This window comes from Gallinula chloropus (genome assembly GCF_964237585.1).
Source record: "Gallinula chloropus genome assembly, chromosome: 22".
Lineage (NCBI taxonomy): Eukaryota > Metazoa > Chordata > Aves > Gruiformes > Rallidae > Gallinula > Gallinula chloropus.
Window position 1 is genome coordinate 4,044,461 of NC_140107.1, and position 14,582 is coordinate 4,059,042.

Below are 14,582 nucleotides of genomic sequence, written 5' to 3' on the forward strand. Positions count from 1 at the left end.
CTGTCCATTGATTTCTGGTGTAGAAATTTCTCCAGGTACCACCACCTTGGAGTGAATTTGGGGGGGGGGGATTTGATGTGTTGGGGGAATCCAGCTGCATTCCTCCTTCCTTCCTGACACATGGCAGCAGCTCTGGGGCACTGACAGCCACGCTGCTCCCTCACCACTCCTCATCACTTACTGCTGAGATCAGGGGGCTGACACCAGATTCTGGGGGGCTCGCTCAGTTCTTGGGCTGGGCTGTGCTGCAGAGGTTGGGGCTGCTCAGCTTGGGGCAGTTGGGGGTTTTTTGGGGTGGGGGAGGAGGATGGAAACATTTTGTTCTCTTTTCAGTTTGAGGGGTTTTTCCAGGAGTGCTGACAGATACTTGGCACTGGTGGCTCTGGGGCACTGGTGGCTCTGGGGCACTGGTGGCTCTAGGGCACTGGTGGTTTTGGGGCACTGGTGTGTTTGGGGCACTGGTGGCTCTGGGGCACTGGTGGTTTTGGGGCACTGTTGGCTCTGGGTCACTCGTTGCTGGCAGTGAACATTTAACCAGGTAAATCTTCCTGGAACATGCTCAGCTCTAACTGTGAATGTCACTGCAGGGACAAGATTAACTGGGATCTTGGGGGGAAGCAAAAGTGTTGGGAAAGCCCAGCACTGCCTGAAAGGAGGTGGATCCCTTGGAACCCTTGGCCCTTTCTGAGCCAGTGCTGCTGCTTGGGCTGGGAGACATCCAACTCCTTGCATCAAGGGGGAGGTGCAGAGAAGTGACCTACTTCCCTCTACCGGCTCCTGCCCCCTTTGCCTTGGACTGAGCAACTCTCAGTCTTTTTCCTCCTTGGAGGAGGAGCTTTCAGTGGCCTTTCTGATACAGCAGCCCCGTGTCCCCCCTGCACAGAAGGGCTGTTTCCTGAGGGAGGGGCTTCCCAATCTGCCTCCAGTGCCCCTTGCTTCAGCGGGCAGACGTTGCTGTCCCGTGACACGAGCAGTTCTGGGGAGGGGGGGGGGATTGAAACTCACCCTTCAGTTCTCCAGCCTCACCCCCTGCCCCTGTGCCAGCAGCGCAGCGTTTGGCCCTTGGTGCCTCAGCAGAGTCTGGGTGGAGGTGGAGGAGTCCAGAGCCCTTCAGCACATGACCTGCAGGAAGCTGGATGGCTGGAGTCTGCTGGCTACACCCTCCTGGGCTGTCTGTCCTGCTGCCTGTCCTGCTGCCCAGCCTCCCCCCAGAGTTCTCTCTCTTGCTTTTACTCCTCAGTCACTGTGGCTCTGTGTGGGGAGCTGCTCTCAGCAGGAACACTCTCTGCATTCTTCACATCAGCCAATTCCAGCTCCTACAGAAATGATGGAGCGAGTTGAGATGCCCTTGGTGCCCCAGGGCTGTGCCTGTGGCAGGGGCTGATTGTCCCTCAGCTGTAGCACAACCTTGTTCCCTTTATCCTGAACTGGTTTTGGTTTGTTTCAGCCAGAACTCTGCAGCTGACTTGGCCATTAAGTGCTTATTTGTAATAAAAGGAATAACTGGCCCTGAGTTTCTGTGTTACTTGGGCAGCTCAGAGGGAAAGGAAAGGACTAAAGTGTAATGCTGACTCAAGTTAATCTGGTGTAAACTAGTAGTAGTCTGGTAGCTGCATTTGCAGTTGGTTTTCAGAGCTGTGCTGTGGGATGATGGCTGGAGGAGGTCAGGGGAACTCAGAACAACCCTATTTGGAAAGGCTCAGCATTTCCAGAACATCCCAGGGCGATGAGCAGCTGAGATCTTCACTTCAGGCACCCACTCAGCCATGAAGTTCCTAAACATCCTCCTTCCTAATGAGCTCTGAGGCAATCCTGAAGGTGAATAACCTCAGGGGACCTTGAGTATTGACCCTGAGACAGGGAGGATGGAGCGAGGTGGAGACATCGTGGCCAAACTCTGCCATAAAACTGAGGGTGAAGACTGACACGTTGCACCCCTGCTGTCCCTGGCCCGTGACAAGCTGTCCTGGTGAGTTAATGTCACCAAAACACCAAACCCACCCCCACCAGCTCTGGTAATCTGGACCTCTCAACATGAGGTGAGAGGCTTCTACACCAGCCACAGCTCAGGTCTGTGGGACGAGTCCCAGAGCCTGGCCAGACCCAGCTGCCCCCCAGCTCTGCTGCTGCAGGGGGTGGGCAGAGCCACGCTCAATCCCAGGCTGTCCCAGGGGGAGATGCTCTGTGTGTGTGGGGAGTGCTGTGTGCTGGGATCCCCAGGTGCCCACCAGCCTGGGCTGGGAGCACCACACTGCTGCTGAGAGATCGAGGTGAGAGGTCCTGGGGTGCCCAGCAAACCCCAAGGCAGCAATGCCAAGGCTGCAGGAGAGTGGGGTGATCCTCCCACCCCACCTGGTGCTGGACCTTGAGAACCAGGTGCCCCTCCTTCTCCCCTGCAGCACTCCCCTCCCCAGGGGCAGGGTGCCTCTCACCTGCTTCCTCAACCACCCCCACCTTCCCTGTGCTGCTCCAGGGCAAAGCCAGGCTCACCCCATGTGAGGGTGAGACCCACCTTGGCTTAATCACCTCATGCTGGTGCTACTGGAGGACCAGACTGGCTGATCACCCTGGCCACCCCCATGCTGCAGCTGCCCTGAGCCCAGTGTAGGGCCTGGCTGGCCCCCCTCATGCTCCAGCCTCTGCTGTGGCCCCCTACCCATGGGGAAGAGCTTCCTCCAACAGCTCCCAGCAGCTCCTGGCCAACCCACAGCTGCCCTGCTGTCCATGGTCATGGCAATGGTCTGGGATGGTGAGTGAGGGCTCAGGGCTCAGCTGTTCCCACCAGCTGCATCACCCACCCCAGGGGCACCATCACCAATGTGTGGCTGTGAGGGGTGTCTGCACAGTGCTGGGTTCACCAGCACCAGCCAGGGGCAGCTCCTGCCCAACACCCCCTGCAAGCTCCAGGCAGGAACAAAGAGCTGTGGAAGCCTCTGCCCCCACCCCTGCCCCTCCCTGAGAGCTGCTGGGCACCCAGACCAGGAACTGGTGGTGCTGGAGGGTCCTGAGCCAGCGCTGAGGAGGTGCTGGGGGTTGTGTAGTGACAGGGGCTTGTCCACCACGTGTGCAGCAGCTCAGGGACCTGCAGTGCTGCTCCTGGGGATGCTCCTGGGGACAAATCCTGCTGAGCACTGACCAGCTGCCTGGGATGGGACCAGTAACGCTTCTTCCAGAGGTGTGAAGAGCAGGAGCCTGTGGCAGTGCTGGGGGGGGGCTGAGCAGAGGTCAGGCAGAAGCTGATGGGCCTGGCTGTTGTCACTGCACTCCTCATGTCCTGGTGTCTTCCTCAGCCCAGGCCCCAGCTGTCCCACAAACAGCCCCAGGCAGCAGGGCAAGGAGCTGCTGTGGGTTTGCCTGTGCTGAAGCAGGACCCCCCCATCCCATCCCATCCCATCCCATCCCATCCCATCCCATCCCATCCCATCCCATCCCATCCCATCCCATCCCATCCCATCCCATGCCCATGGCAGAGGCACAGCCCAGCGCTTCTGTCAGTGCAACACACCCAGTGGGGAGGAACTTAGTGATCCTTTTATTTATAAACAAATCAACGTAAAATAAGTGCAGAGGAAAGCACTGGCTGACCCCACCTGGGGACCTGGCTGCAGCGGGCCAGCGTCGGGGAAAGTCAGGGGTGGCCTGGGCTGATCTGGGAGCGATGGGCTCTGTGAGTGGCCTGAGCTCCACCTCCCCCTGACCACAGTGCTGCAGCAGTGGGACTGCAGCACAGATGTTGCTGTACAACTAAAAGCCTTGTGATTACTTTGGGGTTTTGGGGGAGGGGGGCAACTTTTCCCCTTAGGGGTAAACGTGACCCAGTGCAAGAGACTGGGGAATTGTTCACCTGCTGCTGGGCAGGGTCCTCGTGGCTGGCAGGGAGAGGGTGAGATGCTGCTCTGGATGCACAGAGGGTGAGCTGAAGACAGAGGAAAGAGATGCAGTGGAGACACCCCACCTGTCCCAGCCCTTTGGCCTTTGTGGACAGAAGTGTGTGTGGGAGTGCACTGGGGGGGGTGGGCACACGCCTGGGACAGCCCCTGTCCCCCATCACACTGCTCAGTCAGCCCTCCCCAGGAGGGGGTGGGCATCGGTCTGGGGGCTGGGAAGCCCCTATCCCCACAGGCAGCCCCCAGCTGCTGCCCAGGGGACACGGTGGCACGGCTGGGTGGCCTCTCTGTGCCCCAACTCCTCTTGCAGCTGCAGTAACAGTCTGGGGGCAGTGAGTTACCACTCAAGTGCCATCAACAATAAATAGGTCAGCTAGAAACAGAGGGGTGGCCCCAGGGAGGGCAAAGCCCTCGCAGGAGGAGCAGCACCCAGGCAGGTCACACACTGGGATGTCTGACTTGCCAAACCCTCTTCCACGCTGAGCTGGGATGGACCAAAACACCAGAGGACCAGGAGGGCCCCTGGGAAGACAAACCTGTGCATCTCTGGCTAAAAAAAATACCTCCCAGGAGTTGTGAGTTCAGTAATAGGTAGAAAAATCATTTTTCATCAATGTCAAGGGACAGCTCCTTATTGAAAAACAAAAAAAGAATTAAAAAATAAAGGGGAAAAAAAGCAGTAATTCAGTCAAGTCCTGCAGCAGCCAGCCAGCTCCAGCACCGACCCAGGCCTGTCTGCCACGGGCACACCTGACCCAGCCGTGCTCCTCAGCCCGCCCACAGCTCGCTCCAGGCTCCCAGGCAGCGCCTGTGCTGCCTCCTGCTCCGAAATAAATAGGAAGGTTCCCATCTCCCAGGCCGGGAGCTGAGGGGCTGCAGAGCTGGGAAGGTGAGTGGCTGCCCGGACAGGCAGCCCGGGCTCCCCCCAGACGTGGAAGACAGGGACAGGGGCCGTCATTGCTCTGAGCTCGTGGTGCTAGAGGGGCTGAGCGCAGGTTGGGGGCACTGTGCCCCTCACAGCTGGGCTCCCAGCAAAGTGCAAAGCATCCAACGCCCCCCAGCCCACCACCCCTGCCAAGGGACAGGCCCTGACAGCCCCCCCGAGCCGCAGCGAGAGGGAGAGGAGCCCCAGTCCCCACGGGCTCTGCCCAGAGCTGCAGGACCCGCATCCTACGGAGAAGCTCCGGCTGGGCAGCCGGGACAGACCCTCCACTTCCAACAGGACCGTCCATGCCCAAGTCCAGTGCGAAGCCCCAGGGCCAGCCAGGCTCCAGCCTCCTCCTGAGCACCCGCTGGGTCTGGCTGCTGGCGCAGGGGTGGGTTGCAGGACCCCTGCAGCGGGGCCGGGGTGTCGGCGAGGGGTCCGGCTGCGGCGTAAATGGGGGGTGCATGCGTACCTGTCGGCGGGCGAGCGCGGGTGCGGACGGCCCGGAGCGCAGCTGCCGGGACCCGTCCTGCCAAGGGTCCTCTCAGAACTTGCCTTGCTTTAGCTTGTCGATGTGGTAAGTGAGCTTCAGGGCTGGCCCCAGCTTCAGCCCCATGTATTTCATCATCATGTCGCTCCGCAGCAAGAGCAGGGCTTTCCCGTCGATCTCCTGCAAGGAGGGGAAAGAGCTCCTGAGTGCCACCAGCCTGCACACCCCTCAGCCCCCTCCCCAACCCTGCCCCCTGAGCTGTGCTGTCCCCAGAACGGCACTGGCTGAACTGGTGCAGCTGCTGTGGGAGCTGAGCAGCAAAGGAGATGGGCTGCACCGACTGCAGCATCCCAGCGTGGGCACCCCTGCATCCCGCCCTGCCCGCAGCACGGGGCTCGGCCTCGGGCCCCTGCACGGCAGTGGGATAAACACCCTGCAGCCACATCCAGCTGGGCAGCAGATCCTGAAGGGAGATGGGAGGGAGGAAGAGGATTTCCTTGTGAGGGGGACGATGGAGGCAGCAGCAGTGCAGAGGAGCAGTGCAGAGGAGCAGACTCTCACTCAAGGGCGTTGCCATCCATCGCAGGAGAAATCTCCTGGTAGAGGATGTGCTGATGCTGACAGCGGTCCTGCTGTGACACACATGGCCCTGAAGTCAGGGCTGGAGAAAGATGAGGGGGCCAAACCCTGTAAGCCAAAGAGCCACAGTGTGCAAAGCATCTGGAGTTTCTAAGCAAAGTCCCAGCAGCTGGCAGAGCAAAGGTGGAGCATCTCCTATGCAGCAGGGCTGATCTCAACATCCAAGTGTTCAGAAGGTTCTGAGGCTTCACAGCTGAGTCTCAAGTGCCACCCCTGAAGCTCAGGAGGGGAGGTAACTGGAGAACAGCTTTGCACTTGGCATCTGTGACTGGAAGTTTACCAGTCCCTTGCAACACTCCGTTTCTTGACCTGGCTTGGGCCAGAGCTTTGCAGTGGACAGGGTTCCACAAAGAAAATGTTAACAGACTTATAAATGAAAACTGACAGTCACAACCTTTAACAACAGAGAAACTTGTGCTGTGCTGATGCTCAGGCAGGTGTCACACTTGGTAAGATCTCCAGACATCATCTCCAGCACCAGGTTTGTTCTGCTTTGCTTCAAATGAAAGCAACCTTCTTCCTCAGGACTGCCAACACAGGGGACTTGCAGCCCTTAGCAGAGCTGGGCCCTCTCTTGCATAATTAAAACAAACCATTTTTCAATTACTGGTGGCTCTAAAATAGAATTCATTAACATCAAATCAATTGAGTGTTGTCTCAGCCTGGCACTGAGCAAGATGCATCCCAGCCACCTCTCCTGCCTGGGCACGATGGGCTCTTCCCACGTCAGGAGCACCAGCAGCTCCACCAGGGACTGAAGGCAAAGGCTGAGGGGAGATGAACTCTCTGGCAGGAACCAGCATGTGGAGCTGCCAACGTCTGTGTAGCTTTAACTGTACAAACCCCACACTGTAGGGCTGCAGCTGGCTTATGCTCAAGGACACACACAAGAACCAACACTCATTTTAGTAGGAAACAGGAGTTCAGCAGCTCATGAATTCCACTGGGAACACGTGTCTGGCCAGGAGAAGCTTGCCATGAGGTGAACATTGACTCCAGGATGATCATGGTTTCGTGTTCTCAGTGCTTGGGCTGAAATCCAGCTCAGGGCTGGGCTGTCTGTATGCACAGGGGCAGCTTGAGCCGGGCTGTGGTGCTTTCCCTGGGGAATCCCAAACCTGGACGTGGTGTGAGCGGGATCTGTGGGGAGGGTTTTCTTTGGACAAAACTCCAGCTGGTACCAAGTGCTGCTGACTGCCTGAGGCTTTGCTTGTCCCCTGCCATACAGAACACCTACACACACACACACACACACACACATACGTGTTTTCGGAAGAGGTCAGCGTGGGGTCCCAGCTGGGGATCGGCTTCTCGGATGAACTGCATCACCTCCTCCACCGTCCAGGACGAGGGGTCGCGGCTGCTCAACCGTGAGACGTCTCGAGATCCCAGGTACCTCTCTGACCCTGGGGATGGCAGAGAAGCAGCTGTTACTCCTCCTACCCTCAGCCCCGTCCAGCACTTACTCGCCCTGAGCCTACCACGGCTCTGCTCCCTCAGAGCAGAGACAACGCGAAGGGCACGGGCCAGCCGTGTCCTCTCTCCTTACACCACACTTTCCAGAGCAGCCTCCTATAAGGAGCCCTTTTCCTCTTGACCCCCATTTCCCCTTGCCTCCCTTCCCATTGTTCCTGGTCCCTCTGCTGTTCCCACCTTTGCAGAAAACTCCCCTCCAGTCCCATTCCCACGCCTCTCCCCAGGCCCGTCCCTCCCCTTGCTCCCCTGCTCCCAATGCCTTTAGCAGTGTGAACATGGCAAAGCTGGTTTGTGTCCTCAGCAGCTGTGTCTGCTGCTGGCCTGAGCCCACACACAGAACCCTGTCTGCCTGGAAGCACCACCTGAGCTAACACCAGTCCTGCTCCCAGGGTGCTGCATCGGCACAGCCCCTTGGTCCAGCCCTCTGCCTGCATACAGAGCTGTGGGGTAGGGGCAGACAGGTCGAGGCATCAGCAGCCTGAGCTTTTTAGTGTACCTAAAAACTACAACTTTTTCTGCCAGCACCTGGTTTTGACACACACCAACTCACTGCAATGAGCAGCTCTCCTGCCCTGACTCCTCCATCGCTCCGGGTACCATCTCCACATCCACCCCAGCTCCTGGCAGCCCGCCCCAGCTCCCAGCCTCACCAGGCAGCTCCTGACTCCCTGACCATTCCCAATCCCTCCTCACAGACTCAGACACCCACTTATTGCTTTGGCAGCCCCCTGCCCATGCTCACACGTTCAGCTCCTGCCTGCTCCTTGTCTCCACTGACCTCCAGGTCCCACTAAGTCATCACGCCAAAGCACCTCTGCGCTTCCACCCACCCATCTGCCACGGCTCTAGAGCTGCTGTTAAACCTCACAGGCTACCTGTTCCACAGTGCAGAAGCCAGCCTCTGGTACTTGCTGAAGTTAGAAAGGTGTAACTGGAGTTAGAAAAGCCCCTTATTGCCAAATTTACAATGGGAGGGCCGGCTTCTTAACTCTCTTACCCCCAGAGCTAAGCCTACGCAAGGCAGAGGTACTGCCCTGGGTGAGGCTAGAGGGTTGGTGCAGGTGCCTGTATCCTTGCAGGCGATAGTCTCTGGAGCTCCTGCTGTGGCTGGATGAATTGACAGAGTTCAAAGCAGAGTCCATGGGGTCCAGGCGAGGCTCCAAGGGCCCTGGGAGCCCATCTCCCAGGACAAAGGTTTCACCTGGAACGCACCAAGCTGCAGTCAGTGCACCCGAACGCCACGCAGCCCGACGGCAGACAAGCAGAACCGCAGCAGGGACCAGGGGGGAACCACCCCCTCGGTGCTCTGCTCCAAAGAGCAGGGATTGCTCCAGGCACTGCTAAAGTGCTGCTGCCTGGAGTTTGCCTGGCAAGTGCCAATCCCACCAGGGAGCAGAGCAAGCTGTTGGTACCCAGACTGGAGCAACAGCTTCTCTGCTGATGCCACCGCCAGCTCTGGTTCGCGGTCCCGTGTCCCTGCTGCTTCCAGAGGAGCTCCTGCAGCAGTGGGCACTGCAGCACCAGGCAGCTGAGGGGGGCCCAATCTGGATGCCAATGGACACAAAAGCCCTGGGAAGGGACTGGGGAGAGGAGGTTCCCTGACATTTGGGGTCCAGCACTGTGCATCCCTGGCAGCAGCCCAGGTGTTGGCACTGTGGGGACAGTTAGCAGGACTCAGGCTGTAGTGCAGGTGGCAGCACCCGTGTGGAGCAGGAGTGAGCAGCAGCTCCTCTGAGCACCTGGGTTACACCAGCACGGCCAGGCAGCACTCTCACACCAGGGGCTCAAGAGCCAGGTGCTGGTGAGCAGTGGGTCACCCCTCTGGATCTCCTGTGGGCCCTTTACCACTGTCTGACAGTCACTGAGCAAGACCCTTTGCTGGGACACGTGCAGGAGGGACAGGGCAGAGGGGGCACAGTGCCACACTGGCTTCTGCACCTGCTCTACCAGAAACACACAACTGTCCACTGTCAGCAGCAGTAGGGGAAGGAGGGGCTTCAGAAACAGTGCAGGGTGATGTATCACATTGGATGAGCAAGATCTCCCTTTGCTGTGACCCCTTCATCCTAGGACTAGGTGTCTGAGCAGTTACTATGCACACCAGTGTCTCAGACCAGGCAGACCTGATGCCTCACATGGCATCCTCAAATACCTGCATCCTTTATTAGGAGATACCTGGCCAGTTCCTACAGCCAAAGAAGAAGGCAGCTCCTACAGTGAGGGGTACTGCCCATGCACTCTAGGCTGGGCCACTCCATCTGACTGGGAGCTGGGGCTCCTCCACCAGCATCCACAGAGACCCTGAGATCAGCTCACAGTCCTGACCTGCTGCCACTAAAACACCACAGTAGGTGACAAGGATGAAAAGAACTGAGTGACTGCCCCAGCCAGGCCCTGGGCTTCTTCCCTGGGACTGCCCAGACCACAAGAGCAGCAGGTAAGAAGCCAGCACAGCAGGACTGTGCTCAGCTGGGATGGTGGTGAGGGTGCAGAGTTGATAGAGCAGCCCATGAAACCCACAAGGTGTTGAGTGAGATCTCAGACTTCACTGCTGTGCTGATGCTGCCATGCTCCAGGGGAGGGAGATGCAGCTCAAGTGCTACCTGTGTGCTCCAGAGGTTGTGCCCCACCAAATGGGGCAGCTGCTCTTGGAGACACGCTGCCTTCTCTGAACTATGGGATTATTCTGTGACCTGGGATCCTCAGTGCTTCTGCTGCCTGAGCAGAGATCAGAGAGGTGAGTTGAGCTGGAGGCAGCCAGCCCATTCCTTCCCTGGCTTCATCTCATAAGGCTACAGACCAGAGACATCCCTCTTGCACAGCAGGTTGGTCATTCAGTGAAGCAGAGGTCATCACCTGCAGAGCTGCAGCCCTCCATCTCGTGGGCTTTGCTACCCTGCACTTGAGGTGTTTCAGCCTGTCTTTGCTTTCAGGTCTCTGGGACACTCTTGGACTCTCAGCACATCCTTAAAATCTCCCATAGAGAAGAACCCCCTGTGCCCTGTGCTGGCCACTCGTTTCCCATGGGGGTGGATGTGTTAGGGAGCTTGGGGAGTGTGGGGTGGAGGAGTGGGCAGTGAGCTGAGCTCAGGTCTGGTTGAGTAGCAGCACCCAGAAGGTTGTGATCAGTGGCACAGAGTCCAGCTGGAGACCTGCAGCCAGTGGTGTGCCCCAAGGGCCAGAGCATGCCCTCAGCAAGTCTCCTGATGATACCAAACTGGGAGGAGTGGACAATGTATCAGAAGAGAGAGACCTACGCAGTCTGGAGAGCTGGGCAGAGACAGACCCAATGAACTTCAACATGGGCAAGTGTAGGATCCTGCCCAAAGGGAGGAATAACCCCCAGCACCAGTACAGGTTAGGAGTGACCTGCTGGGAAGCAGCTCTGCAGAGAAGGACCTGGGAGTCCTGGTTCACAACAAGCTCTCCATGCACTGTGCCCTCATGACCAAGAACCCCATGGGACCTGGGGACATTGACAAGAGCGTGGCCAGAAGGCCAAGGGAGGTTCTCTTCCACCTGGAAGCTGGGTGCCCAGTGCTGGGCTCCCCAGTTCAAGACAGACAGGGAGCTACTGGAGAGAGTCCAACAGAGGGTACAAGGATGATGGGAGGGCCTGGAGCATCTCTGGTGTGAGGAGAGGCTGAGAGAGCTGGGGCTGTTCAGCCTGGAGAAGTCTGAGAGAGGATCTGATCAATGCTTATGTCTAGAGGATGGCGCCAGGCTCTGCTCAGTGGTGCCCAGTGACAGGGTGATGGGCACAAACTGGAACACAGGAAGGTCCATCTCAACATGAGGAAAAACATCTTCACTGTGCAAGTGCCCGAGCCCTGGGACAGGCTGCCCAGGGGGAGTCTACTCTGGGGAGACCCCAAACTGCCTGGATGTCATCCTGTGTGACCTGCTCTGGGTGATGCTGCTTTGGCAGGGGGTTGTGCTGGAGGATCTCCAGAGGGCCCTGCCAGCCCCCACCAGCCTGGGGGGTCTGTCATTCTGTTTTCACCTGCTCTTTACGCAGAGAAGAAGGTTTTCTGAGCCATGGCTACCCCTGACTAACTTTGGATCACCCCTTCACTCCCATTTCTCTTGCTCACAACGTCATTATAGCACCAAGCTGGGTGCCAGCCCAGCACTGACCTGGCTGCTCTGGCCTAAAGGTCTGTCAGGATTCCCTGGCCCAGCCTGGCCACACTCACACCGTGTCCTCGACTTACAACTCCTCCATAGGAGCTTCTTTACAGCAAGTGAGAAGGTCTCCTCTCCACAGGACAGGTTTGTTTGCAGCCCAGACCACCTCCCATTAAACACCTGTGCAACAGGGTGACCCTGTCTCACAGGCAGTGCAGAGCTGGGAGAGGAATCAGCGGGCACAGCTCCCTGTGCTGGCCTGGACAGTGGCTGCAGGCATGGGGACGGTCCACGCTGCACAGATCCACCCTCTGAGAACAGCCAGGGCCCTCTGCCAGTGAGACACAGCCTCACCTTGCCAGGAAGCCCTGGGACACTTGCCCCAGATGTGCTGGGTCAGGCAAACATGTGTCTATAGGCTTGTGAGGGCCCAGAACTCACACCAAGGGAGCGTCTGTCAGCTGGAGGAGTTTCTGGGCTCAGCAACGAGTCCAGCCCAGGAGGCTGAGGGGCCACGTGCACAGGTCCTGCCAGTGCAATCCTACAGGTCCAACACTCACCCTCAGAACACACTGAGCCTGACCATGAGCACCCTGCCATTATCCTGGGGTGGATGCACTGTGATGCACTCCTCAGGTATGTGGTCGTGTCCTCACACGTGCTCACACGTCAGGAAGGGAGGAGGAGGCTGTGCGAGGGGCTTTGTTCTGCTCCAGAGGCAGCTGATGTTCATCCTCCAGTGCTATCACAGGGCTGGTGAGAGCTTGGTTGTGCTGTAAATACCTCAGCAGAGCCAGAAGCCCCTTGGTCAGGTCGACACAAGAGACACTGAGGAGTTTCTTAAGCAGCCAAACACACAGAGAACCGCTGGGCTGCACGGGACCTTCAGAAAGGGGAGAGGCAAACAAGAGGGGGATGATTACTAGCTCTGTGAATCATCTGTAGCAGAAGACAACATGCTTCTGCAAGAGGCAGGGTACAGCCTGTGTTTGGGCAGGGACAGGCTCCTTTTCCCCTTGAGAAGCAGCTCTGGAGTGAGAAGGGGGCGGTTCGCTCTCAGGCAGGTTTTCTTCACAAAGTGCTAGTTTTAAATAAAGGCATTTAGAGCATCACAGGAGAACATCACACCATCAGTGGTGGAGAGGCAGGGAGCAGATAATTAAAGTTTAATTAAACAAAGAGTACTGGAGATGCAAGAGTGTCGTTTTACTGGTAAAACACAGGAGTTTGGCCACAAGCATCAATCTGATTTGCACAACGACTGAACACCCGCTGCTGCCAGCAGATGAGTCTCTGAAAAGCAGGTCCCCACTGTGCTGGAACTGCAGCTTTTCAGCAAAAAGCTACATAAATGCCACTGGATGCAGAAGGAAAGGCAACAAGATCCCCTCATCATCCATCTGACTTCCCACTGCTACTCGCTGCCTTCGCTGTGGCAGACTGGAAGCTGTTTGGGTTCTGCTGTGTGTCACACTGCTGACGCCAGGACACACTCTGCCTGAGGGAGCTCAGCACTGTGAGCAGACACACCTCCTTCTCTAGATCCAGAGGGATCCTGACAGGCTGGAAAGGTGGCTCTGGGTGAACCTAATGAGGTTCAACACTGCCAAGTGTCAGGTGTTGCACTTGGGACAGAGGAATCCCAGACAGATAAACAGACTGGGAGAGGAGCTCCTGGAGAGCAGCCCTGCTGAGAAGGACCTGGGGGTTCTGGTGGGGGAGAAACTTCCCCTGAGCAGCAGTGGCTCTTGCAGCTGGGAAAGGCGATGGGGTCCTGAGCTCCATCAGCAGAGGGGTGGCAGCAGGGACAGGGAGGGGATTGTCCCTCTCTGCTCTGCCCTCCTGAGGCCCCAGCTGGAGTCCTGTGTCCAGAGCTGGGGCCCCAGTACAAGAAAGATGTGGGACTGGTGGAGAGGGGTCAGAGGAGCCACAGAGATGATCAGAGGGCTGGAGCAGCTCCCCTACGGAGAGAGGCTGAGGGAGCTGGGCTGGGTCAGCCTGGAGAAGAGAAGGCTGTGGGGGGACCTCATTTTGCAGCCTTCCAGTGCCTGAAGGGAGCAGAAGAACAGGAGGGGAATCAGCTTGTTAAAGGGTGGATAATGGCAGGACAAGGGGGCTGGAGTGAAGCTGGAGGAGGGAAGGGTTAGATGAGATATTAGGGGGAAGTTCTTTCCAGAGAGAGTGGTGAGGGGCTGGAAGGGGCTGCCCAGAGAGGGGGTGGGTGCCCCATCCCTGGGGGTGTTCAAGGCCAGGTTGGATGGGGCCCTGGGCAACCTTGTGTAGCTCCAGGGCTGGAGGTTGGTGTCCCTGCCTGTGGCAGGGGGTTGGAGCTCTGTGACCCTTGGGGTCCCTTCCAACCCAGACCAATCTGGGATTCAGTGATTCCTCCAGAAAGATTCAACATCTGGGTATTGCAGGCTCATGTTCCTGAACTGTATCTTCTGAAATGCAAATATTCCTGCTCATACTTCAGTTTCATGGTGGAGGAGGATGAACAGGCTTTGTGCCATGGGCTACCAATTAATTTCTAGATGGAATTTGGAACTGCCCCTCATCTCTCCCCACCTGTACACCCCTTGCTCAGATCAAGAACAGAACAAGACCAGGCTGTAGGAAGTTCTCCCATCAACAGGACTATCATGCTGACATGAAGACATGCTTTCTGCTCACTTATCTCTACTTTTCCAGAAGAAGCTGGAGTATTCTGGGCATCCAGGTGGCACGACCCATTCAAAAGCCAAGAGACAACTGGACAGACTGATCTAGATGAAGAATCAGCCTTTGGAATTACCCATTATGGAAGCCTCCTCACTTCCCATGTGATACGGAGAGCGTACAACACTCACCACCTAACCAAGGCACCTGAAGCATTAGAGCTCCTCACCACACTTCAGCACCAGGCCAAAGACTGCACATTCCACCTGCCTGTCAAAGGAGCAGACAGGTTTTGCCAGTGGTTACCTAAGTGCAGTGGCTAATGCATGAGAGGAACCTGTCACAGAGACCAGTGAGGATGTGTGACAAACAGACTGGACCT

The 14,582-nt window shown here is 57.5% G+C and overlaps 1 protein-coding gene across 1 annotated transcript in view; it reads right to left on the reverse strand.

Moving 5' to 3' along the window:
- Positions 1–3,516: 3,516 nt before the first annotated feature.
- SCMH1 (Scm polycomb group protein homolog 1) overlaps positions 3,517–14,582 on the reverse strand; it is a 76,619-nt gene continuing 65,553 nt past the window's right edge. The window contains exons 14-16 of the mRNA XM_084274325.1: positions 8,415–8,618; positions 7,205–7,347; positions 3,517–5,482 (exon numbers count right to left, since the gene is read on the reverse strand). Coding sequence (XP_084130451.1) covers positions 5,357–5,482; positions 7,205–7,347; positions 8,415–8,618 — 473 coding nt within the window. The 3' untranslated portion in view covers positions 3,517–5,356. The remainder of the gene's footprint in view (positions 5,483–7,204; positions 7,348–8,414; positions 8,619–14,582) is intronic.